Source organism: Temnothorax longispinosus, chromosome 11, assembly GCF_030848805.1.
Source record: "Temnothorax longispinosus isolate EJ_2023e chromosome 11, Tlon_JGU_v1, whole genome shotgun sequence".
Classification (NCBI taxonomy): domain Eukaryota; kingdom Metazoa; phylum Arthropoda; class Insecta; order Hymenoptera; family Formicidae; genus Temnothorax; species Temnothorax longispinosus.
In genome coordinates, this window is record NC_092368.1 from 6363443 (window position 1) to 6390303 (window position 26861).

Sequence of the window (26861 nt, forward strand, 5' to 3'; positions counted from 1 at the left end):
CGGGCACCCGCGCTCCCTCTAACTACCCTATTCCCACCCCTTCCTTTCCAACTCCGCAATTCCCACACTGTTTTTTCTTCTTCTACGTGCATCTCTTTCCGTTTCTGAACTCTTTCGCGTGCTTAAATTTTTATAAGGCAAACACAACGCATAAAATACTGCAACGCGAATTGCGTCTTTTCTCTCACTACGCAAAATTTAATTATCAAAACTTAATTATAAAAATTTAATTAATAGGTAAATATATCGCACTTTACCTCGTATATGTCGTATGATGACCTTCGAGCAAGCTCCAATTAACTTAATCGATTAATTTATCAATATTATTTTACATTATGTAACATAAATATAATCTTTTTATTAATTTTTATTGTTTGATATTTGTAAAGCAAGATTGGAGATCAGGGACAATGAATGGTTTGAAATTTTCCTATAAATAACTATACCGGTTGAATTAATTGTCCATTAATTTGATCGAAATTATCCTTGTGAATTTAACGTCATTAGCGTCACACCGAAAACAGACAAACAATGGAAGGAAGGAGGTAATATTAAATTGATAGCATTGAAGGTACACTAGATAAAAACGATGCCAGCAAAAAAATACAGCTTTTATTCGTCCACCTATAACGCATACACAATAAAGTTGATTAAATCCATTTCAACTGCAAGATATATGTAATGAGATGTACATATATAAAATATACAGAGCGGGACAACTCTCGACTTTGTGACTCAATTTATCTCTGTGGTTATCGAAAAGTGCCTTGAACAACAGAGATCGTCTAAGTCGCGAAATTAGACGTCTCACTCTGTATATAAGATATATATAAGATATATGTATACGTTTATATAGGGTGTCCCGGGCCGTTATCACGTCGCTTCTTGACGGACTTTTTGGAATGATTCGACGACGAGGATCTTAATACGCGAAGCTACTTAAACGGGAAGCGACGAGAGTTTAACTCAAACTTTATATAGCGTTCGGCCAATTTTATAATCGCACTTCCCTATTAAAAAAAAATATATAGCAGCCCCGGTATTTCCGTATTGAGATACCCATCACGAAATTATCTGGTGAAAGCCGCCCTAGACAACACGCATGTCCCAAATCGAGACATATGTCTTAAAGACATTATTAGGATGTCTTCAAGACGTCTTATGTCCCAATTTGAGGCATTATGTTCACTGCAGGGGCCCTTCGGTGACTAACGTGCAGCGACGGAATGTCCTACACGCACATATACATACATAATATACACATACCTTATTTATATATGCATTTATATTCATATAATTTAATGTAATGCTCAAACTCTCTGTTCGCTACGATTCTAAGGTACATCATCTACACATGCGGATTTTGTAGCATCCGTATTTTGCGTTCTCGTGTCCCTCACGGACGTCCTCGCGTGTCCCCCTGTCGTTCCCGTTAAACTGTACAAATGAAAATATATAGACTCTTAATCACTCTGGCACGTTGTGCACGCTGCTCCAGAACGTTATCAAATAAATAAAACTCCGTGACATGCATCAATTATATATAAGCGGGCGAAGAGAAGGATACATCAGACCCCTATTCTACAGATCTCTATTCTAAACATTCTAAACATTTATCAAAATTGAGTAATAATTCTACAAAAGGAAGAAAAAGAAGCGGATGTTGACTCATGTATAGTTTGCGGCATCGTTAAAAAATAATTTCGCAAATAGTCGCTCCTTCTGATTAACTCGACCCGCCTGCGTCGTCAAATTTTCTATTAACCCTTAAATGACCAGTAGGGTCCAGCGGACCCCAGACCCTTTAGAATGAAATATTTTCAAATGTTCTTGCCAAAAATGGAGCTCATGCTCCCATTGATGATAGTTGAGTGATTGACCTACCCGTGTGTACACTTAGCAGTACTCAGTTTACTTAATTTTTTATACTATGTCGAAATTGAAATTTGAACAATATTAGCATTTTATACTCTTCTCTAGACTTTGAACAACATTGAAAAAAATTGTCACAACTAAAGATCAAAAAATCAATGAGTAAGGAGACATTTTTCATGCTGGGGTCTTTTAGACCCCTCAGTGAACTTCGAGATTCTTGAGAGGTGTGGCATTTAAGGGTTAAAAATAGAAAAAAAAATTAAAATTTTATCGCTATACAAGGTGGACCCGAATTATCGGGCTGCGAGGACGACGATGATTGCACGAATATTACTTGTTCCCGGAATACTCTTTCGCTGCAGACGCTATCAATTCGATAACGTTCATTAAAACGCTAAATGCTTCGAGTTCACCGCTCCGTCAGAAGAGTAATTTTTATTCCGCTATTTGAGTAATACATAGTAAATTTCCTTTCTTGTCATCTTGTTCCCCTATCGTCAAGTTTCGATCGTCGACTTGAAAACTTTTCGGAAAGCTGTCAACGCGCGGACACAATTTTAGCAAAATAATACTCCTTGGTAATTGCGTCGGTCGGAAGCTTAGCGCTAATAACAATAATAATAATAAATACTAATTAAAAATAACAAGTCATAAAAATATCGGATAGATTTTTAATAGAGATTATAATATTCTGGATCATATTTTTTAATCCATGACTGTCCGGACACAATAAATTAAAATTTTTTATCAATTCTTTCTGCTGGGTGCTTTTCGCACCTGTCTACATTAAAATGAAGAACTTCAAAAATCGTAAAAGACGCGTAAAAATATGATACAATATAAGTAATAAACATATAATTTTATGAGAAATCTATTTCTTTTATCAGAATTTCTCAGAGATGCAAACAAACTGTTCTTTAATAAAGTTTGTTGGTTTAACTTTTCTTTTTCGATAATAGGGCCTTTAGAAAACAAGTTAAAGTGCTGAAAATTGTATAAAAGATACAAATTCTTAACGATACAAGCTTTGTTATAAACGGCATGATATGTGATTATAGGTGACACTATAATTATAATAGAGATACGGCAAACGCACGGCTATAATGAAAAGTGCCGGGATTGACTTTTCTGCGATGATTCGAATGCGAATATAAACCAAAACGCGAGACTAACAAATGGCGATAGATTGGCACGGGCGATGCGATCGGCGCGCAAAACCAAAATCTGAAATAAATCGAGGTACATTACTCCTGCCGCGCGACGCGAAATCAGGAAAGCAGAGAGGGAGCGCTCGCGCAAACATCTTCCAATCGGATTATTCCTATTTTCTTCGCTGAAATCGGCGATAATCGCGTAGACCGTGGTCATCGATATCGTTAGATCGCGCTGAATCGCTCCTCGTGGGCCTTCTTGACAATCGCTAGTTTGGAGTGAGGATCCGCCGTCGATAGTCCCGTGTATGGTGGTTCTCTGGTACCGTGAAGCATCAGCGTCCATTCTTTCAGCCATCCGTGTTGAGGCGTCTGAGTGTTGAAGCTTACCTAAAAGAGCCTGATGTTCAGATTGAGTTATACTCCCGCGAGTGTGCCAGGCGAGAGGAGAAGAACACGTAATGAAATTCAAATAAGGAACACGGGCAAACGAAAGAAGGATGTTAAAAAAGTATCGATTTTGGCCACCGAGTGTAAAGTGAATGGACCTTGAAAAATTAATTATTGTTTGGGTCCTCAAATGACAGGAGATAATAATCATTTGTCCGAGAAGTGGTGACTTAACCTGGGCGGGCAGTGTGGTCTAGTGGCAAGTGTCAGACTCGTAACCGCGAGGACTCGGGTTCAAGTCCTCCTGACTACAATTGAAATTCCAATACTTCGTTTTTCAAAAGACGTTAACTTCTTGGTTTTCTCCCACACGTAGCAACTAGGCACTTCTATGTGTGACATTAGGAGAAGTGCATGTGTACATCACATTCTTTTCAAAATAATTGTACGAAATCTACATAAAATGTATAGTGGTATAGTCGTAAAATACGACTTAAATATAGTTAAAGAAAAACAAAATGGATGAAATTTGGAACTTTCTTGGAGCGATCTTTTAAAAATACCTTGGCCTATTTCTCCTTTGGCTGAATAAAATTCCAAACTTTATCCAGCTTATTTTTTTACTATATTTAAGTCATTCTAGCAATGTTTCCACTACTTCTCGGACAAATGATTATTATTTCCTGTCATTTGAGGACTCAAACAATGATTTTTCAAGGTTTATTCACTTTACACTTGGAGGCCAAAATCAACACTTTTTTAATATTCTCTTTTACCTCCAGCAACCAAGTTCCCTGGGGATACTCTCCCCATGTGTGCGTCGTCATGAATGGCCACTTCGTGAATCCATCTCTGTGATCGTCATCGTTTACTCTGCGGCTTAAGATCATAGATCTGAAAATTATGGAAATTTATTTATATCGGACTCATGAGATAAAAAATTAACCCATTTCTGGTCGCTACCCAAAATTGATGGAATTATTCGATGCCTTCTGTTATGGGCTTGCTATTTTGGAATTTCCAATAATGTTTTCGTGCAAAGAGAAAATTTTCCGATTTTTCAGTTCTCTGGACAATGCTGGTGAAAAAATGCACTATTGGTAAGATTTCTTGCAGGTAAGTCTACTTGACCGCTCAATTTAGTATGATTTGTGTTAATTTGGTCGTCTGACAAATATCATATGATTTTTTAAATTATTTCAAACATTTGTAATACCTGTTATTAAAAAGGTCCATTTTTAACCTTTTTTCATCTGGCCACCATTGCACGCACAGATGCGAAATCATATTTGCTACTTTGACCACATAAATATATTGTCGAGAATTCAAACTTTATTTTCAGGTCATATAAGACTGACATTCTCATCTCAACTAAAACAATTTTCAAAGTTGTTGGTGTAACAGTGGCTAGAAATGAGTTAAGAAGGGAGATAAACTTATTAAGGGGGAAAAAGTATGGTGCTTGGTAATTGCGAATTGATCGAAGGACGAAGCGGGTGTGGAAGGTTGAACCGCACATGAGAGTGAGAGAGAAAGAAAGAAAACTTTGAAGCTATCATATATATATATGTGTACATAATACATCTTAGGCTCGTATATCAGGCATATTCAATTTATAGTTTGCAACAAACGAGCTAAGTCAATTTTATCCATTTTATCCTGATAAAAAATTCAGATCAAGAATATGGCGTTTGTCGTACCTGGTACCCATCGGGGACGTGAGGAAGAGCTCGAGATCGCCGCGCCGAGTTGCATTTACGGAAATGACGGCTTGCACGTGCTCTAAATAATTAACGGCGTACTCCGTGCCAGCGCACGCGTCGGTTTTAATCTTCACGAGAATAGATCGATCGCTCGTGACTTTCCTGGAAGATAAAACGGGTTGAGGAAACGGATTGACAACACGAGTCGAGTGTCGAGGAAGAAGTTGGAATAAATTGCTTAGAGAATCCGTCGTTTACGTCGGATTCGACGTAAACGACGGATTAATCTTCATCAGAACATGTTTGGTCAAACCGATAAAATTACATTACAAATAATACAAAAAAATTAAGCAGTAATATAAAATTAATCTCATAAATTTGTTTGACCAAACATGTTTTGATGAAGACTATAATAAGTAAGCTAGTTAAAACGTAAATGATTAACATCGCGATAACATTCGGTTTATCACCTTCAGGCACTGTTAGCTATACATTTTTGGAGGGACTTTGAAAACTAAAAAAAAAATATAATATATAATAAAAGTACAGTTTAAAGTTTAACTTGTTAGGGTTTTCAGATTACACATGTCAACATTACTTTAATTTATCGGAAATTATCATAGATTTGCGAAAAAATGGGGGAGACAAGTCTTCCTCGCCTCCCTCCCCCTCGCTAACGGCGCCTGTATCACTCTAATCACTTGATCATTTCATTCAGATTGCTCCTGATCGTCAATCTTTCTAAAAAACGGTTACTTACTGCGTTTCGAATGTGGAACCAGCTTCGCAGTGATATCTCGGCGGTACCGTCTTCCACTTTTTAGCTAGGGCTACCATAGCGCCCGCATCCAAGACGCCGTATCCGAAAAGATGATTGAACTCGAGCCCAACGCCGTTCATGGTCCAATGAAATCTGTCCTTCGCGTCGAACAGAGAATTTCTTTTTGAAGTTAGGACGGTCAAGTGCTGAATGTCTCTCCAGGTCAGTTGCGGGCTGGAAACGAAAGCTCTTACAACTTGCAGCGCGAAATTATCGGTGTCAGAAGAAAATTTTTGTTAGTCTGTATCACGTAATAGATTGACGGTATCCGCATAAAATTTTTCTAAGATTTACGCAGTGAATTTGCGAAAATGGTTATCGAATGTAAATAATATTAATATAAGAGAACGTTAAAATAAGTAGAATGTCTTTACGCACATACGGTCTTTCATATTCAATGGAATAATTGAATATTAAATTAGATACACACTACGCCGGCGTTAATAAAAATACGCTGAGAAAAATCGAATAGGTACACTCACTTGGCTTCAAGAGCAAGCGCGAACACTCCCGCGGCTTCCGGTGCTGCGGCGGACGTCCCGCTGTGAGTTGTCGTGCATTTTCCATACAGATCTGTGGTAGCCTGTAAAAGAAAACATAACAACGAAATAAAAAGAGAGATATTCTCATCTTTTTAAAAATAATTCAACATAAAAAAAGAGATGTCGCTGCGAAGTTCCTGCCCCAGAATACGCATTTTCTTCAGCGATAAATAAAACATTTATGACATAACAACATTTCTCTCTTCAAATAAAATCGCCTCCCCAAAGGGACAAGAAAATTCTTTTGTAGGTAATTCTCTTCTCGATCCCTACAGCATCTACTTACCACCCCCGTGTTAGGGTCCTTGGCACCGTTGCTAAATGTGGAAGCCAGGGTGCTGGAGCAGCTCTCGTCGTAATGGGCGTTTTGGCCGTCGTTGATGGCACTGTTGATACTGATGGTCCACATACTCGCGGCGTATCCGTCACAGTTACAGTCGTCCTCCTCTCCACCGTCCCCGGACGCCCAGACGTAGATATTGCCCAATCCGTTTCTGCCCTGAAGGGAATACGTGAGCAAACGAGCGATATGAATGGGCGGAAATAACGCGATCTTTTATTTTCTAAATACACAAGTCATACGGCCAATCTTCGAGCAAACAATAAAATAATGTTGGTTTAATGTAAATAATAATAATTTATTAAATAGTAGGAATAACAATTGTTTATGTTTTGCCTTACTTATTATAAAGTCTTTATTAAAACATGTTTGATCAAACTAATTTATGAGATTAATTTTATATTACTGCTTAATTTTTTTATATTACTTGTAATGCAATTTTATCGGTTTGACCAAACATGTTCTCTGATGAAGATTAAGAAAGTCAAAACGTAAACGATTGTTATATTCCCACTATCTAATAAATTATTATTATTTACATTAAACCAACATCTTTTTATTGTTATAATAAAGGAATATTTTTAGTCTTTAATCACTGGCGGAAATTATATTTTTTCTGATCTTTTTATTGTTTGCTCGGAGATTGGCCTGTATATTTAGCTTTGCTGTTATCAAGCGTAGGCGTTTGTCCTTTTTTTTTCAGTGCATTCAAAAGAAACTGAAAATTAAACTTCATTATTTTCACATTTCTCCGTGAATAATATTGGACCGTCAAATTATTAAGCTCGTGTCATTAAATTTAAAATTGAAAAAAAAATTGGAATGAATGGAAGAGTAATCTTCATTATTTGCGACAATCGCTATTAGCGCCGGTACATTTTTTCGACAAGTTTTTCTGACTTTATTTGACACAAAAATTGATAACAAAAAGCTTTCACTATCACTATTTTACTGTTAAAAGTATCAGTGATTCTATCAATTTCGCTTAATGGTCTCTAGCGTAGGAGTAATTACGCAGGCCGTACCTCATTAACGCCACGAACGATGGCCCTCATGGTCGCGTTACGCGGCCCATCCACCGTCTTCCCGTCGTCCGTGGGTCCCCAGGAGGCGCTATAGATGTCTATGAGATCGGGCTCATGGCCCATACTGTTCGCCTCAATCAGATCGGTCATGTACGGCTGGTCCAGCATCCGTATCCCGGCGATCTTCGAATCGTACGCCACCCCGACGCCGCACACCCCGTTGTCGCGCGCGGCCGCGACCTCCCCGGCGCACCTCGTGCCGTGGCTGCCCGTGAACAAAAGACCGCAAAGCTTTAGGCTCTCTCTCGTTCTGGTTATTACGGCGCGGAAGTTCACCAAGCGATTCACGGCGCGCGGATGTAGGACGCGCCTTTGTTTTACTTTCAAACACAAGTGCCTTTGTCTCCACGCCCTCGGTTAAGAGCCGCTCTCGCTCCACCCTCACCCGCTCGACTCCGTTTATCTACTTCTTTGATTCCAGCTTGATTAACTTTCCCTCGTTCTATTCTCCCTCGAGAGTACGTAATGCCTTCTTTAAATATAAAGATACCTGTACCCTTACCTGTTAAACCAGTCGTCGGTGTACCTCGGGTAAGGATAAGGGTCGTTACTGCTGAAGTCGTAAGAAGCTTTGGCATTCTGAAAGGAAACGTCGACTTTAGTCCGGACCTATGATTATTATTAATTCATCGGTGTAGTGGCATATTTACAGTGTGCATATTACCGTGTGCATATTACCGCTTAGGGCTTAAGACAATCGAAATCGATACCACGAACTATCGAATCACGCGTGACGCGCTGATTTTAATTACGAAAACAGCTATAAAAGGATAGCTTAACAATAACGCTTTGTATTAACCGTTGACTTTTGTATCGAAAAATAATTTCAGATTTTGTGGTTTCTCTATTTACCAATGTTCCTATAAAATTAGCATCGAAAAAAGATGGGACTGTATTTGTGAAGGAATAACCCACATACCGAAAGACGAATTTCTATTAAGCATTCGTTTAGTGTTAAACTCTACTTTTTTGTTTTTAACAACTGTATATACAAACAGATTTTTGGCTCTCCTATGGGTTCTCCTCTTTCATTAGTTATTGCTGACATTACACTGCAGGACATAGAGGAAAAGGCGATTAATTTGTTACCTTTTTACGTTAGGCTTTTCCGCAGATACGTGGACGATATTATTATGGCAGCTCCATCTGAATTCTTTGAACGTATTTTAGAAATGTTTAATTCACTGCACAAGAGATTACAGTTTACAATGGAAATTAGTGAAAACAATAGACTTGATTTCCTCGATGTCACGGTGATGGTGAGAGACGGAAAATTCATTTTTGATTGGTACCATAAGCCCATCTTCTCGGGGAAATACCTAAACTACCACTCACATCATCCAATCTCCCATAAACAGGGCGTTATTTTTGGACTAGTTGACAAGATTTTGTCGATTTCACATCCGCAATATCACATAAAGAACTTTAATTTAATTATTCAGATGCTCTTAGAAAATGGTTATCCTTTACCGTCATTTTCTCTACTATAAAAAATAGACTAACACAATTCTTTCTGAAAAGGAAAAGGGTTGATTTTTCATTTGAATCAAGCAACATAAAATACTTCACCGTTCCCTACGTCAAATTCACGTCAGAGAAATTCAAAAGGTTTGTCAAAGATGCAGAGATTGCTTTTTCTGTTGCACATCCTCTAAAAAGATTTATTAAAATGGGCAAGGACAATCTCGATAAGCTAGCCCACAGTAACATTGTATATAAAACCCTGCAGAGATTGTGAGGTAACTTATGTAGGCCAAAGTAAAAGGCAATTGAAAACCAGAGTCAAAGAACATAGATTGGACATAAATAAAAATTCTGGTTCCCCTTCTGTTATCTCGTGCCATTCACTACCTTCCCTCTTTTTCTTCTTCCTTTCCTTTTCTTTTGTCTATATATACGGTTTCGTTCTCTCGCCGCCGAGTATTTTGTCATATCATTGTAATAGAACACATCATCGATAATGCCGACCCTACAAATTATCTCACGACAGAACGAAACGAACTTCAATGTACGTATTAATTTTAAATTATTGTCTTTTAACACGCCGAATTGACTTAGTTACATTAAATCACAATTTTACAGGATGGCGTACTCCGAATTCAGCGAACTTTTGCGCTAATCTCTTAGTTTTTAATAATTTTTAACGTATTTTAATGTTATTGAAATCCGAATTTAACAAACTGCGTTAATTGACTTAATTGTACGACACTGAGGATGAACATATATTGGTCCACAACGTCTGTAATTTTTAATTAATATAAAATACATGAACATTAACACCTTGTTACGGCTCGATGCTCCTTGTCTGTAATTGATTTTTAATCTCGTGAGCCTTTATTTTTATATTTCAGATTTTTTTCTATCGCACGAATACTGTAAGAGATTAGTTTTCTTTTGTCTCCGCTCTACCCGCATTCAAAAGCTTGTGCTCGGGGATTTGGAATTCCTGACATACTACCATGGGAGATACGCCAAGAATGCAGGCATCCATGCGAAAGTATGACGACAATATTCGCGTAATTCTATTTGTTAACATATTTAACGTACTGCATTATTAATTATATTAAATTATTTTCGCAGATTTATCGTGGCGGAAATATTATGCATTAGCTTTGTCTTCATTACGCGTTGCAGCTTTCACGAAATTTTCATCGTCATTGTTTTAAAATGATTAATTATCGAATTGATGCAATTAACTTCCGTTAAATTGGCGCAAGAAGAGTTCGTCGTGTTCGTAAAATAAAACTGAAAATAAAATAGCATGCAGTTGCAAAGAAGACTTTTATTAAAACACTATATTGGCTTCAATGCAATTGTTCTCTTTGAATAAAGTGTTGGACTTCAGACTTGATTTAAAATAAATTCTTGGTAGAAAATGAGAAACCCTTCGCACTGAAATACTAATGCCATAAAGAATATACTTACGTAATTATATTTAAGATCCGGATGCATGTAGTCAACACCTGTAATAGAACAATAGAATTATTAATACATATGGATTTTGTGTCGGCGTTACGGCGTGACGCGTGATGTTATGCGCCGTGCCACGTGTGACGTGTAACGTAAATAAGTTCCAAGCTCCGCGAAAAAGAAAGCAATAAGGCCGTAGGAGGACAATGGCAAAGTGGCAATTTCGCTTTCTTCGTTAATGAAAAGCGGTCGGCATTAAAAGGACTCGGTTGGACAATCTTATTATACCGTTCGTCGAATACAGTTACGACGGAGACGCTCGGAAAATACGTCTCTCCGGATCTCTCCGGTGAAACGGGAGTGCGAGCGTTGCGTAACTCTCGCGCTACCCTCTCGGCGCGATATCGATTCAAAGCTTCCTCGCCAGTTTCCTGCACTCGAGGGTGCGTGTAATTTAACGCCGTTTTGACTTTGAAATAGTCCCCCAGCTTGCTGATTTCGATTCGTCCGAGAAAGGAAAAGAAAAAAAAAAGAATAAGAAGGAACGAAACAAGACGTTTCCTCGTCACGTACCGTCGTCCATTATAGCTGTCGTCACGTTCTTCCCCGTTACGCCCTGAGCCCAGGCAGCCTCGACGTTCAGATCCAGCTTCGGTTTACCGCCGTTCTGCCCGACGTTCTTCAGATACCACTGATACTTGAAGAAGGGATCCGTCGGATCCTTGCTCGCCGGATTTGCGGGATTCTTAATTTCATATAACGGCACAAGGTTGTCCACGCTTAGGGGCTTGTAGCCCCTTTTCACTCTCTTGAAACCAGCCTGCTGTATCGCCGTGGCCACCTAAATTTTTATTGCACTTTAAACCCCTTTACATTGCTCTTTTTAAGTACAAGAGGGAGAGGCACCGATGCCGATGTCTCTCATTTGAAGACACCTATTTCTTCGCAGTTTTTCTGTTTTTATATGTATTTTATAATTGATTTGTGTAACTTATTTGGTATCGTTATGTTCTTAAGTCTTGTAATAAACAACATAAATATGTACACTGAGAAAAAAATTTTCTGCATTTTAGTAAATATTAGTTTGCATACAACTGTGACTCTATTTACTAAAATAAGGGAAATTTTTCTTTTTATTAGTATATTTTTTATTAGTATACTTTTTATTAGTATATTAGTATATTTTTTTCTCAGTAAATACACAAACACTAATAAAAAGGAAATTTTTCTTCATTTTAATAAATAAAGTCACAGTTGTATGCAAACTAATATTTATTAAAATGCAGAAAATTTTTTTCTCAGTGTAATTATTTTTCCACTTTTTTATCGGCTCTCCGACTGATAAAATTTCTAAATTTATCTATCACTTTTAAAATAAAATTTTAATACAAGCAGAATTTGACACTTTGCAAGATCCTCTTGTAAAAATTTTGAAAAATTATTTAGGTTTAATTTATATTTGCGTATATCTATATATATTTTTTATTTATTTATATTAGACTTTTTCGTTAAAAAGTAGCAAAAATTTCTTTGATATTGGATCCGCCAGTTTGTATTTTCAAATTTTCACTGCAGATTTAAAATAGAAGAAGTCTAAAAAACTCTTACGTTTAAAATTTTGTACGTAAATAAGCCTTAGTTAATTTTTTCAATTTAAAAACTGTCATATCCGGATCATATTGATTTATTAAATTTTGATTTCAGATTTGCAATTATAATAGCAACCCCAAAAACCTCTAAAATTCATTAAATTATATATGTTCAACAGAAAAATATGTGCAACGAAAGGTTAACCTTTTGCCATTCTATATCGAGATATGGATTCGACGCAATCGCTTCGCAGCAATCCTCCGCGTTGTTTACCAAACATTCGAAACGGTATTTGATTACGACCAACATTATATATTTTTTAAATCTCGATGAATTTTTCCAATTCAAATTTGCTTATTTTTTTCTTTATGGTAATAATTGTCGCGTAGATGCAATCTAATACAAATCAATCATTGCACGTTAAATTCAATTAGATTAAATTAAGAATGAAATATTTAATCACTGCTGTTTGTGATAAATAATTTGGAGCACAAAGAGTTAATGACTTTATAGTTTAAATATTATTGAAAGAATTTCTAGATGCACATTCTCGTGTCCTGACAAGCGTATAAAACTCATCTAATCTTACTCTTCAGAGTAAAAAAAATGAAGTCATAAAAATCTGATTCTCGATAAGCTATATTAGCATTTTGATAACTTCCATTTTTTTATCTTTATAATGATAATTGTTGCGTAGGTGTCGCAGTCTGTCGCAAGATATCAACTTACCAGAGGGTCGACCTTTAATTTTCGCGTGTGCGGCACAGACCGTTTGCTTCGTACATGCGGCAAAGCTCTATGTACGAAATGATACTCCGTCCGGCTGTCCAATACCTTCAAAAGATTTTTATTTTTACTCCTTATATCCCAACAAAGGATATAGGGTAACTCCTGTATTTACGCCGTCAGAAAAAATAGAAGGAATGAAGGAATTTGCTCGTAATTATTCTGTTATGTGCCTTTATCCCACATTACACTGAGAAAAAAAGCTGTTGCTTCAATTAAAATGCTATCACGGGGTGCCAAATTTAATTATTGGTTTAATAATCCAGATATTGGGTCTAATAATAATACAATTGAATAAACTACTTATGTTTTTGGTACCCCGTGATAGCACTTTAATTGAAGCAACAGTTTTTTTTTCAGTGTAATATTACGTTGTAATTTCAGTTCTTTACTGTTAATATTAACGAAACCGTCGTAAGTTGAATCGATTTTTCAATGTAGTGAGTAGCGCGATCATATATTACGACCTACGTAAAATGATTACTGTAAAGAGTGTAGAAGGTTTAATGGCTATTTCATGATACATAATAAGGGATAGTAAAGGATGAAATACAGCAAAATACAAGTGCATAGCTCTTGTATTCTTTGTTTAGCTTGATATCTTGTATATCCCACCTGTTTAGGATATATGGCATTTTTAGCGAGCAGGATTTATGCCAGAGTACAAAACACTCTGCAAAAATCGAAATCTCCTATGTGTTCTTTTTCCTTTTTTTTTTTTTTTGGATTATATAACAATAATCTTTAATGCATCTATTTTTTTTTTTTTTTTAATTTTTCAATTGTATAATTTGTAGTAGACAGTATAAAGTTTTTACTGATATAATTCATTTGCCTTTAAACATATTAAATAGTACTCAATAAATTAAGTTTTCCTTAGGTGCGGCGTATATATTACCGGAGTTACCCTATACGCGAAACTTTATAATAGTTCAATTCTTTTTGGAATAAAAAAAAATTGGAATAAGTTGATTTTTAAAACCAGTCAAATCAATGTTTTCATTAGAACGGAATATTTCGCGCGCTTTATCGAAGATGGGAGAAATCTCTCTTTTTTTTTACGCTTTATATATGCTTCTTCGATGTGAAATTTTTATAAGTTATAGGAAGGAAAAAATATTTTATTCGGACTTGTACAAGATGGCGCACATAAAATCGACCCCAAACGCAAAATACAGTTGCAAAATACAATTACAAAAAATTATTTGGAGACGGTTTTATGTGTGCCACTCTGTATATAAAGTATAAATATATATATACTAATTCAATTCTGTTCATTTATTTCACGATTATTATGTAGCTTACCTATGGTTGCAAATATCTTTTATATAAAGGAACGTAACAGTTTAACATAATGTATATATATATTCTGTATAATTCTATTTATATATCATGTAATTCTCTCTTTACAATATAGTCCCCTCTTTCTTTCTCTTTCTTCTCTTGACGAGAATATTATGAATTCCGTTCACCGGCGGATTGAAAATCGAATGTACGCGAATGACGACATGATACTACGTGCAGAGACGGAGAATGAGGAAATTTTATGTCTGGAAGAAAAGAGAGAAAAAGCAAACGAGATCTCTCGCAGCGGAAATTCGAGAGTAATACGTAGATTAAAACTGGTTTTTCTCTAAATATCTTTAATCCGATTTCCCGATACGCCTACATTGCTAAATAAAGAGAGTGTGCGATTGAGATAAAATAATTAGTTTTCATATTAGGCCGCTGTGTAAATAGCGAGGATTGTCTCGGCACGTAAATTGTTTACGTAATAAATAAATCCTCGTTGCAGCAGCTTATCATCAATAATATTGCATTAGCGGAAAAAAAGCCGAGAACGAAAGTTAGAATTGTTTTCCTTCACTCTAAAATAGAAAGCCGTTCTCGGATCTCGTACCGTTTCTTTTTCCTTTTCATAAATATTCAAAATGTTGCGTGTGTTCGTCGCTATGCTCTTGCGACTATCGATACGCAAAATTAATGCCGCGGTACAATTCGATGAACGACAATGATAGCTGTTCGACAACTTGTTAAACTTGCGGGAAGATCCTCTTAATCGATCGTATCAATCGCTGCCTAAGCTTGTGCAACACAAAATCAGTCACTGCCAAACATAGTAGAATTAATCGCATCGCGATGGAAGCGATCGATCCGAACGATAATTTAGCCTCCATGTCCCACGGCGGTTAATCATACGAGACAGCCAGGAAACAGTTTTAATCGGAAGAAACTACGTCACTACGCCGGTAAATAGAGCTTACAGGATATCAATTTCCTCCTACATTGGTAAAGTTGCATCAGAAACATTTATCTAATATCGCGTGGCCGATTATCGGTGATACTACCGCAAACCGAGTGATTTACATTAAAAAAAAAAAGAAACAGGTTGGAAATAAAATCCGCTTACGCGAGAGAAAATTACGCCAACAAATCGAGAAAGCAATCTTGTTTTTTTCTGTTCTCTACGCTTGTAACAATAAAGAATCATTTTATCTCAACTCATTTTAACAACAAGAATAAGAAAATGTAAGTAAAAATACAATGTTCCGTTAAAAGGAATAGAGATAAATTTTTATTTTATTATTTTACATATATTTATTCAGCGATTTTATTTATTTTCTGTTATTCTTTTAAACGGAACACATTTCGTACTTTTCACTTGTGAAAATCGTTGTTGAGACAGCAATTTATATCGCAAGATAATAAAATTTTATTCAAATCTAAGAGCAACATACGAATTCAATTTGTCAACATTGATCTAAAAAGAAAAATAGAATTTTGTACGTTATAAAATTTTATTTTGTATTTTTATATTTGCGTACTATTTCTTTACGCAAAAGTCGTAAAACCATCATCTTCTCGCTCGTATCGTTAATAATTATACTTTGTGTACGTGCGTCGAGAATCACGTGTTGTGATTTTTTAAACCAGTCCCATTTTCTCGGGTATTGATCTCGTAGTAAAACTTTATACCTCGTTTCGATGCAGACTAGGCTACCGTAGTTCAATTAAACTTCGCCAATGGATGCTTACGTTAACTAGGTTTGATTTATGCGAGCTATTATATTAGCGTGATCAAAAAACTGCGTTTATTATTAATCCCTTAACGCAATCGATATTGCAAAGAAAATTATAACTAAACCACAATTATCTTTACCCTTTTTATTTACGTATTGCTGTAGAATTTTTGTGCAATATGTGCAGTATAAGAAACTTTTCTCAGATTAAAAAGAAAAATTCTTGCCGTGGGAAAACACGACGGCAGTCTTCATTTAAAAAACTTCCACTCGATAAGTTATAAAGGCAGCTCTTATAAAAAGACGAAGAACTCTCTATAAATAATATAAGATTAAATAAATGTCTCGACTATAACGCTTGCACTCCTCTTTCTTGCCGATTATTCACGAACTCACCCGCGCAACTTGGATCTTCTTCTTTTTGCCGCTCATAAACGTAAACTATATCGATAGTCGAAGAAAACGTGAGGATGGTTTTGTTCGTGTCAAACCGCGGTTTACCTTTCCCATTGCGGAAACAAAATGTTTGAAGAAAAATGTTTGAGAACTTTGAGCACTCGTTTTCACCTATCTCCCCATCGCAATATCTTTTTTATAGGCAAACTCGAGTGTCTGCGCTACCCCGCGCTGGGATATGCTCCGAAGACTGCTATATACGAAGATATCTAATTGCAGAACCGTGATATAAGCGCGTTTTGACCGTGCGATAAAATATTCGATATATATTCCATTATAAAAAAATGTAATAAATATTAAGTTGAACATTTTATCGATCAAGACGTATATTTGCTTTAAGATGTAAAGCTACCAAAATGTAAATTATATAAAGTATATAAAGTATATGGAGTACACGAAGTATATCAAGTATATTATTTAATTACAAAAATATAATATTATGTTTTTAAAGTAAATATGCATAAAAGGTCGGACCTCATTTTATCGCCACCTAAATATGTTATAGGGGAGGTCTTTCTGAGTAATTTTACGTAAGAAAATAGTGGGGGACGACATTGATTTAGAAGATATAGCAAGTTTTATAATTTCAATGCTAAAAAAAGTAATTTGCTGATATATGTGTGTATAGAGAGTATACACATGTAGACGGAGGTGGGTAGCGGTGGATCTCGGTTCGCGTGGAAAGTTGCAAACTCACGTGGAACCGTACAATACTGAAAAACAACAATTTATGCTTTTGCCATTGTTAAAGCCGAAAATACTTTGTGTATTTATACTTCTTAAAATATAAAATATATTGTATATCTATTTTTCAATATACTAACTCTTCTCTGATTTAACAAATTATTTCTGTTACAGATATTAAGCATTTCCATACGAAGCGATGAAAGAAGAAAAAACGGGTTTTTAACTTTCCACGCAAACCCAAGTCCACCCCTACTCACCCCTACTTGCAGAGGAGAGGCTACTGTCTCTCCCCTGCCTACACGCGTGCTATTATATCAGCAAATTACTTCTCTTAGAACTAATGTTACTTTATAACACCTAAAAAAAAGTATTAAAATTGTGAAACTTTAATTTGCTATATCTTTTAAACCAATGCCGTCCCCACTTTTTTCTTGCGTAGAATTACTCAGAAAGACTCCCCTGTAGCGATAAAATCGGTGAGATCTGACCTTTTATACATATTTATCGTTTTTAATATTACATTATCATACTATGATGTTTCTATAATATTATATTATTATATTAATATTATATTATCATACTATAATGTTTCTATAATATTATATTATTATATTATAATATTTCTATAATTATTAATGTTTTTAATATTATATGTTTTTGTAATTAAACAACCTTGTGTAGCTTTTGCGCACCAACGCTGGGGTAGGACGACCGAGGCGAGGGTTTGGACGACCGAGCTTACTAGTGGTTCACAGTGCGGCACAGTGGTCCGGCAATCAGTAGAGTACATCAAACTGCGGGCGGACGTACGTGACGCTGAATCTGACGCGTAGCGTGGCGTCACGGTGCAGCGCGACAGGAGCAGAGTCGACATACGAAATATTTAATTCCTCGAGAGCGACAGGGCGCGACAACATTTGTTCTCCTTTTTCTTTTTAATTAAACAAGCAAACTATTCAGGAATGCCGCGCACCGCGGCATGCACCATCCAGGTCTCCATATTTGGACGGAGGCTAACGATGCCGTGAATGCGAAACGTCTCGATCGATTACCCTACTTAAAAATTTACCTGCTCCTGCTGCAAATATCCGCGACTTTCGCGCATATGTGTCACTCGCAGTTAAAGAATTAACTACTGGAAAATCTGAGAGAGAGACACATTTGCTCACGCGCATGTTATTTTAGTTTTTTATTTATATATTGAGAAAGAAAGAAAGAGAGAGAGAGAAAGAGAGAGAGAGAAAGAGAGAGAGAGAGAGAGAGAGAGAGAGAGAGAGAGTGAGTGAGTGATTATGTTGCTCATTTGTACAATAATCGATGTTAGAGCGAGAATTAAATTCATAATCAAAATTGTCTGTTTAATGTCTGTTTCCGGTATTAAACCGAGGTATTTGGAGAATACAAAAGGATGAGGGAGGAGTGGCGGGGAGCTACCTTGATGATATCAATTGGCACGAGATGCCAATGAACGTTCTATCGGGCGGCATGCTGGAAAATACGACCATTAATATAATGCAATCTGCGGAGTAATTGAACGTGCTGCAATGGAATCAGCGGTTTCATCGCTCGCGGTAGCACAAGGATATAAAAGAAATATTTATTCTGCCCTAACCCCTGTTCCCCCCCCCCTACCCTATATATCGTTTCCCTTATTACTAATTAATCGAGTATTAAACGAGTATTAAACGAGTTGGGAAACACGCGAAATAGTTTATTGTTCTCTCGGAATTCGCAATATCCGTCGATATTCATATCGGCTGTAAATAATTGCGAAGCATGTATTGGGCGCGCATCGCTATCCACGGACATCTCGTTTTCGTGACATTTATTGGCGAACCCAGTAGTTCAACCGTACATAATGGATACCCGTTTTAACAACGACGGACGGCGAAGTTTACGACAGACATGGCGCACGAGCTGAAACGAGAGGCATTATTTTTTTTTTTTTTTTTTTAAAATGAATATTTGTTATTCGGCGATTATCCTCGAGAAACAAAACAAATTCACACTTGAATCGAAAACGCTCGCGTGCCATTTCTCGCGAGTCGAACACGACGCGAGTAGACGCCATACGCGAGAAAGTGAGGGGCGACTTCGAAGAGACGTCCGCGGTCGCCCGCGCGATCCGATCGTTACGTCAACCGCGTCAACAAGATCCGCGTTCGCCGCGTGATTTGCCCGATTCGCCGTCCACCTGGATCGTTTCGTTCGCGCGGCTTGACGAAACATGGATCAAAGCGAGGAGAGCGTGAAGTCCGTTTCCTCAAATTTTGGCTGACCTACCGCGTTACAGTTTTTACGTTCGGAACGAGTTAGGTAACCAGCTGCGATGAAGAAAGGACGAAAACCTGGAAGGAAGAGAGAAGGGGAGAGGGAAAATGTGAAAAATATAGAGTAGAGCTGAGAAAATTGTGTGTTCTCGAGAAATGATATTCCAGGTAACGTTCTTTCGTTACCTGGAGTATTCTCCCGAGATTTATTATATTTAAAAAATCGGCGTGCCTGAAGCGCGCCGATCCCGTCGGACTTACCGGTCCGAGATTGATGAAGCCGTTCCTCAGCGCCACGCGATCGGCTATGTGCCGCTCCGCTGGCTGCCGCATCCTCACCAGGAACGTGTTGGTAAAGACCTCGGCGGTGGTCGTGCCGGTGAGGACGAGGAGCCCGATCACCGCGAGTAGTAGCATCGTGACGATAGGCGGCCGGCGAGGTACGTCCAGGTATTCGTACTCCGCATTCGCGGGTTCGGGGATACTGGACGCTCGACTGTACTCGGCTACTCGAGGTACGCGACGCTACTACGATCTTCGTGGCGGCGGAGGTGGCGGTGGTGGTGGCGACAGTGGTGGCGGCGGTGACGACGGCGGAGGCGAGGCGGCAGAAGAGGAGGCGATGGCGGTCAGTTCACAGACACACGGCGCGGACGATGAGGAAATCGACGTAGGGAAAAAAGAGAGGGGAAAAGATGAAGAGAAGAACGAAAGGAGGCTCCTTCCTCACGTCCCCGGTGACGGTAGCAACCGCGGGGGTTGAACACGCCGTTACACGGCGCTACAACGCCGCGGCGGATCCGTCCGACAGGAAGTGGAGGAGCTCGTAACGTGGATTGTACGACCACTGAATCCATCCGAGCGGCGAGTATCGCGCCTGGCTACAGGCGTGCGAGTATCGCGTGAAAGATAGGAAGAAAAAAAGGAGAAAGAGAGAAAGAAGAGAGAGAGAGAGGGGGGGAGGGAGAGGGGGAGAGAGGCGACGCGTTTAACGCGCAAACGCCGCGAATTTCTCCGCGAGAAAGAATACGTGAGCGAGAGGAAGCTCACGTCCGATGGGAGATCTGCAGCGTTTTTCCGGATCGCGCGACGTTCGGTTAATGGAGCGAGGAACCGAGAGAAAGAATTAAAACGCAACCCCACCGCGGAAAGGAGGTATAGAAAAGGGGAATCTCAATTGCGGGCCGCACCACGTAGAACAACGAAGCGGGCAGGTGATAAACCTCTTGCGTGACGTCATTCGATATATTGATTAAAGTAGCGTCTCGACGTCGACGTCGACGTCGACGTCAACCAACATGGGAAATTTGGCAGTCGCGCGTGCGCGAATTTGTTTCGTTTCTCGAGGGTAATCGTCAGATAACGAATATTCACTCTCAAAAAAGAAGAAAAATAATGGCCCGTAGTAAAAGTCGGAAGAACTTGAAAGCAAGACAAATATATATATAGCGATAATATCTCATTGTATTACGAAAATACATATAGGTTTTTTTTTAATATTTCGCATTACTTTTTTACAAAAAAAGATGTCTAATTGTTACAAAAATTTAAATGCCAAAGAATTTTTCAAGTTTTTAAAAACTATATGAGCGCACGGAGAAAAACAATTCTGCTGTTGCAGCAAAATCGCGGAAAGCGCGGTTTATGAATATTGCGACACTGAATTAAGAATTTAAAGAGAATAATTGCATAATTGTGAAGGATGGAGCTACTTTGACTTATTATAAAGGTCATGGCACACAAAAAAATTTAAGGTATAACGTAAGCGGTAGCAAATCTAAACTGTTGATTCTCTTACTGCTAACGTTCTACTGCTTAAGTTTTTTTGTGGGCCATGACCCTAAGTCTTTGAGAAACGTTTGAGAAGAGCAACTAAAAAACAGTTATCTTATTATTTTTCTGCAGGGAAGCACATTTGGTTGAAAATATGTAGGAAAAAGTCCGTGTAACAGTAAACGAAAATTAAAATAGTAACGTTGTTTAGACCGAGCTGAACGAGTGCTTCAAAGAAAATTGGAAGCGATCAAATTCCACGGCTATTTGTTCGACGAAAATTTTGAAATATTAAGACAAACATTTTTACAATTAAAAAAAAGAGGGAATTTTGACACTCCGGTTTGACAGTAAGCAACACTTCCAATTTGATTGAGCAACGCATATTCATACTCTCTAGTAGCACAACTTTATTGCAGCAATATGGGCTAACAATATATATCCAATTTTTATGTTGAGTATAGACTAATTTCTCATATTGATCCAATATTGTAAAGTAGACGGTCTTTTGAGCTAATATTGGCATTATACCTACATTTTATTAATGACCAGTATTAACTTTGCATTGGGAAATATTGACCAAGACATTCATGTTACTAATGTTTCGTGCTATACTAGGGCCACTGCTTATATTTACCGTTTCATATTTTCTTTCCTCAACTTTCGGCCTCTTTAATCCTTCGCCGAAGAAAGTATATAATTCAATCACTTTATCATTCTGCCGTAGGCTCAGGGTAGGGGAGCATACACGCAATTAAGTATGTTTGAAAAATATAATTTCTTGTATTAAAACATATCTTACATTCTTATAGATATATCAAAGGTGTAGAGATCGGGGAGGATTATATTACAAAAAACTCTTCCATGAATTTTTAAAATAAATTGGAAGTTCTCTCTCTCATATGCAAAACACGTTGCACATATTATATATTTTAAAATCTGTTATCTGACGGGTCCATTTTAAATTTTAATAAAAACGACAAGTCTACAGAAAACCGTAACGCCGCATATAAATGTCTGGATCTATGTGAATTATTAAAATTAAAAGCATGACATGACAAGCGGTACACGCATAATAGAAACCCTATATATCTCTCGCGCGAGTAACGGGAAGAGGGAAAAAAAAATAAGTATAAAAGAAAAATTTAATACGCACAGGATCCTCATAAAATGTTGAATGCAGTAATTGCGAGTCTCGTAATATAAAAAAATGTTTGAGCTGAGTGCTTCATATTGCCGACAAAATGGCACGTGTATCTAATAATGGTTTTTTCGTATACGGTATTATATGTATATTTACTTCTATAATACACAATCCCGTTTAATCTTATATCTATTGTATATAACGCGATAAAAAATTATAATTAATTTCGTAAAAAATTATAAAGTTAAATTTATCTATATCGCAATTTCAAGATATCTCAAATTATAAATATAGAAAAATATAATTCGTTACTACGTGTAACATTATGCAAGCTGAAGAGGAAAGTTTAAATAAGAAAAATTTTCAATTTATCAGACAAAGTGCCATTTGCGGTCCGGACTGGATTTCCTAATAAGAAAAATTTAATATTTTATTCTAAAAAAAATTACAGAAAATAAATAAAAGCTTAAAACAATTAAATGTTTTATCTTTTGTTTCGATAGAATATTTCGCAATGTGTTCGAATTGCAAAATAAATTTTTAGATCTAACTAATAAGTTATAATTATAAATTCTTTGCTGCAATTTGGCAATGTTAGACCGAAGTGTAATTACTGCGTGTCGCGAAATTATATCTTAAAAAAACAAAAAACGTCTTCAGGAATGTATGCTGCAGTTAATTTTTGAAAGAACCTTGCCCAAAATGAGCCATTGACGCACAATATTGAATCATATGTGCCATTTTATGGCATATGATAAGTAGGTATTGTTGTGTATGTACGCACATCATTAGAAAAATATAAGTTTAGGTTCTGGGGGTGAGGCGAAAGAAGTCATTTAAGAAGACGAGAGAGAGAGAGAGAGAGAGAGAGATTTAATTATCTTAATACCTATTTATTATTACCTTCACCGTCAGAACCGTCAGAAAATGATATTAAAATATCTTCAATATCTTCAATATACTCTGATGGCAGCTTGATTCTTGCGTTCGAATTTTTTTCTTTTTGGCCAAAAAATACAAACCGGCCGCAAGCCTGACTTAAGTCGAATAAACCAATAAGTTCATTCGTTACCGCCGTCATCACGGCCCTGGCACAAGAAAGTCTGAACAATATTATAAAATATTTTATTTTATATAAAAAATTAGTGATATTATAATATTTAAATTAAATAGTGTAAAGTTTTTAGCTAATATTACATTTAGCTAATATGGTAATATGTGAAATTCACACCCCAGAAAGTCTTTCCCCACGTTTTCAAGACTTGGAACCATGTTATTATTATTTCTATCATATACCTCCTCTACAAATGCATATAGAAGTCAAGTGTTCATGGCTCAAAACCCTTTAATAAAATGGGCAAGGTTCTTTTACGACTTTACGTATACAAGTCTGTATACATATATGATTTAAATGTCGGATTATAAAGTCAGATTATACTTACGTATGTATAATTATAAATATATTTGCAAATTGATAAAACGTTCTACAATATAACAATGATTACAATGAAGACAATGATAACGGCGATCACAGAGAGTTTTGTCGATATAACGATACAACATTATAATCAAGAAAGTTATCACTTTCTCGTAATAAGTATAACACGTGTAAGGCATCTGTGATTTCACCTATTGACGTTATTTTTAATCTTCGTGAAGTACAATTTTCTTTTCGCCTCGAGTTTCGCTACGGCCTGCAATCTCTTTCTTTCGATTTCCTCCGCGGTACACCGTGCCGGCTGCGAACCAGTTTTCGTCATTTCCGGCGTATCGTTTTTCATATTACCGGTAGAATGATGCTTAACGAAGCGATCACCATCGCTTTTTACCGCGTACCTGTTAACATCGGACCCACGCGTTTGACCCGTATCATGCATTAATGAAAAAGCATTATTCTCGATCTTACGAACATTTGTAACAATCGGTTTTGTACTTACGAGGGTACGCGCGATACCCATATGCGGTATTGAGCCTCTAGACGAGTGCTGTAACGTAGGTCTCGTCGCGTAACACGAAGCGCCTGTACCTTTAGCATTCGTACTCGCGTCCCGACTAACGTACTGATCGGATAAACTCTTAGTTTTAAAGAACTTTCTATTTTCTAATAAGCTAACGTTAGATGTTTCAGGCTTTGCCATAGGATTAAGCGAATCAGCAGATTTCGTTTCCGACTTTAACGGCGCGTTAGTCAAACGTTTATAATTGGCCTGGCATTTCGTGCTGTCGTCTTTACGAGTTAAGGATCCATCGGATTTCGGTAGTAATTTTTCATCCTCAACGCAGGTCACTAACCAATCGTCAAAAGAATCATCCTCCAAATCGAACAAGTCTGCGGTGTTACTTTTTGTCAGTTTCTTATTGTCGCACGGCTTCTGGACACGGGATATCGTATTATTGTTATTTGGGCACGGTTTGTATGGATCTTTACTTTTCTGCGCTGTGACACACGTACTAGAGCTCGTATCTCGTTTTAATGACAATTTCGAGTATGTCTTTAATGTATTACTATCGCTTGCGCCTAAAACACTCCTGACTAATGGTTTCGTACAATTCTCACTGGAACCAGACTGTACAGATGTTTTACTGGGTACGTCATTCGTGTGTAATTCTTCCTTTTTGACCTGCGTCACCTGCGAGTGCACGAAAACAGAACTTCCTTTGTCCATCAAATTGAATTTCTCCTCTATCTCCTGAGTGCACCTGATTATATCGTCGTCTACAGAGTCATCAAATAAATCGTCGTAACTTCCATTCACTTGCTTTTTGCTGGCTTCGTTACGATCATGCGTCTCTCCAACGCTATTATGCCCGTTATTGTTGCCACTTTCTCCGATGCTATTCTGTTTATCTTTAATTTCTGACGTGTTTTCCTCGTTACTTACATTCGTTAACGTCGGTGCTTCTTTCTCTTTGATACAATCGCTCTTGTCGTTCTGCTTTATAACTCTCATCTTCTCGTTCAAAGCTTGCAGCTCAGCTGCAAATTGTCCAATGTTCTCCATGTTTTCCATCTTGATGGTCTTTCTCTTGAGCGGCTTGTACAGCAGAGGCGAGTTCGAATTTCTCTTCCTTTGCAGCAGCTTGGTTCCTTTAGGCGTTTCGCACTGAACGTTCTGTCGCTTGTTTCTGTTCTCCGGAGTCCTGCTCAGAGAACTTTGCCAATCCCACGCAACCTCGTTACCGCCTTCCTGCGTGCACGGAGGCAAGATCAGGCTCGGGGAGTAATCGAGATCCGGCGAGTTTTCGGCATCCGCGTTCGTGCTTGGGTTCTTTGCAATCGGCGTGCTGTGGCTGGAGCCTGACTGTTCGTGGCCTCGGGGAGAGCTGTCATTCTTCCTATTTGCCTTGCCATTTGTCGTCATTGTCACGCTTTCCACACCTACACGGAATCACACATGCTCTTATTAATAACAAAAAAAAGAAGATAATTAACGTGATTAAACAAGATTAGCTATAATTACCTTTTTTCTCGCTCAAATGTGATCTCTTGCCATTTTTATATTTTATACATCTCATCATCGGTTTTTCTGACTCGTTTATAATTTTTTTAAACTCTTTATTCCAATATAGAGCTTCCAATATCGGACGGTTCTTCTCAATTCTCTATTCCAGTAGAGCTTCCAACATCGGTCGATCCTAACCTATACTGCGTACCGGCAAGACAGACCGCTGAATCTCTTTAAACGAACTTCTTCTTTGAATCTTAATGAACGTCAGTTTGACAATACTCGAATCTACTCGAGCAAGCATCCAATTAGAATCGTCGCACTTTCCAAGATAAACATATACTGTTACGTAAACAATCACAAACGTCAAGCTTTACTTTAGGAACAACGCGCCTCATCCATCGTGTCGAATCAGTTGGTGTCGAGTCGATTGTCGAAACTCGAAGTCGAATCGCCAATATCGCCATTTCCCAAAGTTCCCGACAATCCCGGTAAATTACCAGGAGCGCCCCATACAAAATGTTGCAAAGCGAGGTGACCAATCACCGTTTATCTATTAAGACCTTCACACACGAATCGACGGAAGACGTAAGACGTAAATCGTAAAGCCCGTATCAGACTGCAGATTGGGATTGAGATTGGATTGAAATTTAATCAATCAGAACAGAGAAAACTGATCTCAAGTTTAGTAAATTTTGCTCTGATTGGTCAAATTTCAATCCAATCTCAATCCCAATCTATAGTCTGATACGGGCATAAGGAAATCCACTAATCAGAGTCGACTATTCCCCTCTTTAAGAGGGAAGAAGAAAGGAATAGTCGACTCTGATTAGTGGATTTCTTTACGATTTACGTCTTACGTCTTCCGTCGAT

General features: G+C 37.5%; 2 protein-coding genes across 3 annotated transcripts; both read right to left on the reverse strand.

Moving 5' to 3' along the window:
* Nucleotides 1-592: 592 nt before the first annotated feature.
* Amon (prohormone processing protease amontillado) lies at nucleotides 593-20570 on the reverse strand. Of its 2 annotated transcripts, none has more exons than XM_071794363.1 (12): nucleotides 19887-20570; nucleotides 13136-13240; nucleotides 11390-11657; nucleotides 10832-10869; nucleotides 8409-8485; nucleotides 7847-8111; nucleotides 6768-6980; nucleotides 6422-6522; nucleotides 5880-6113; nucleotides 5117-5281; nucleotides 4193-4310; nucleotides 593-3426 (listed from the first exon to the last, which is right to left on the reverse strand). In XM_071794363.1, exons 1-12 carry the CDS (start codon nucleotides 20040-20042, stop codon nucleotides 2974-2976), a joined length of 2193 nt encoding a protein of 730 aa, XP_071650464.1. In that variant the 5' UTR covers nucleotides 20043-20570; the 3' UTR covers nucleotides 593-2973. The 2 variants fall into 2 exon arrangements, with proteins under 2 accessions (XP_071650464.1, XP_071650465.1); XM_071794364.1 differs by having other exon boundaries at nucleotides 3101-3416; nucleotides 19887-20566.
* Nucleotides 20571-23985: 3415 nt separating this feature from the next.
* Nucleotides 23986-26463, reverse strand: LOC139822544 (uncharacterized). The gene is made up of 2 exons (XM_071794365.1): nucleotides 26004-26463; nucleotides 23986-25921 (listed from the first exon to the last, which is right to left on the reverse strand). Exons 1-2 carry the CDS (start codon nucleotides 26059-26061, stop codon nucleotides 24168-24170), a joined length of 1812 nt encoding a protein of 603 aa, XP_071650466.1. The 5' UTR covers nucleotides 26062-26463; the 3' UTR covers nucleotides 23986-24167.
* Nucleotides 26464-26861: the final 398 nt, after the last annotated feature.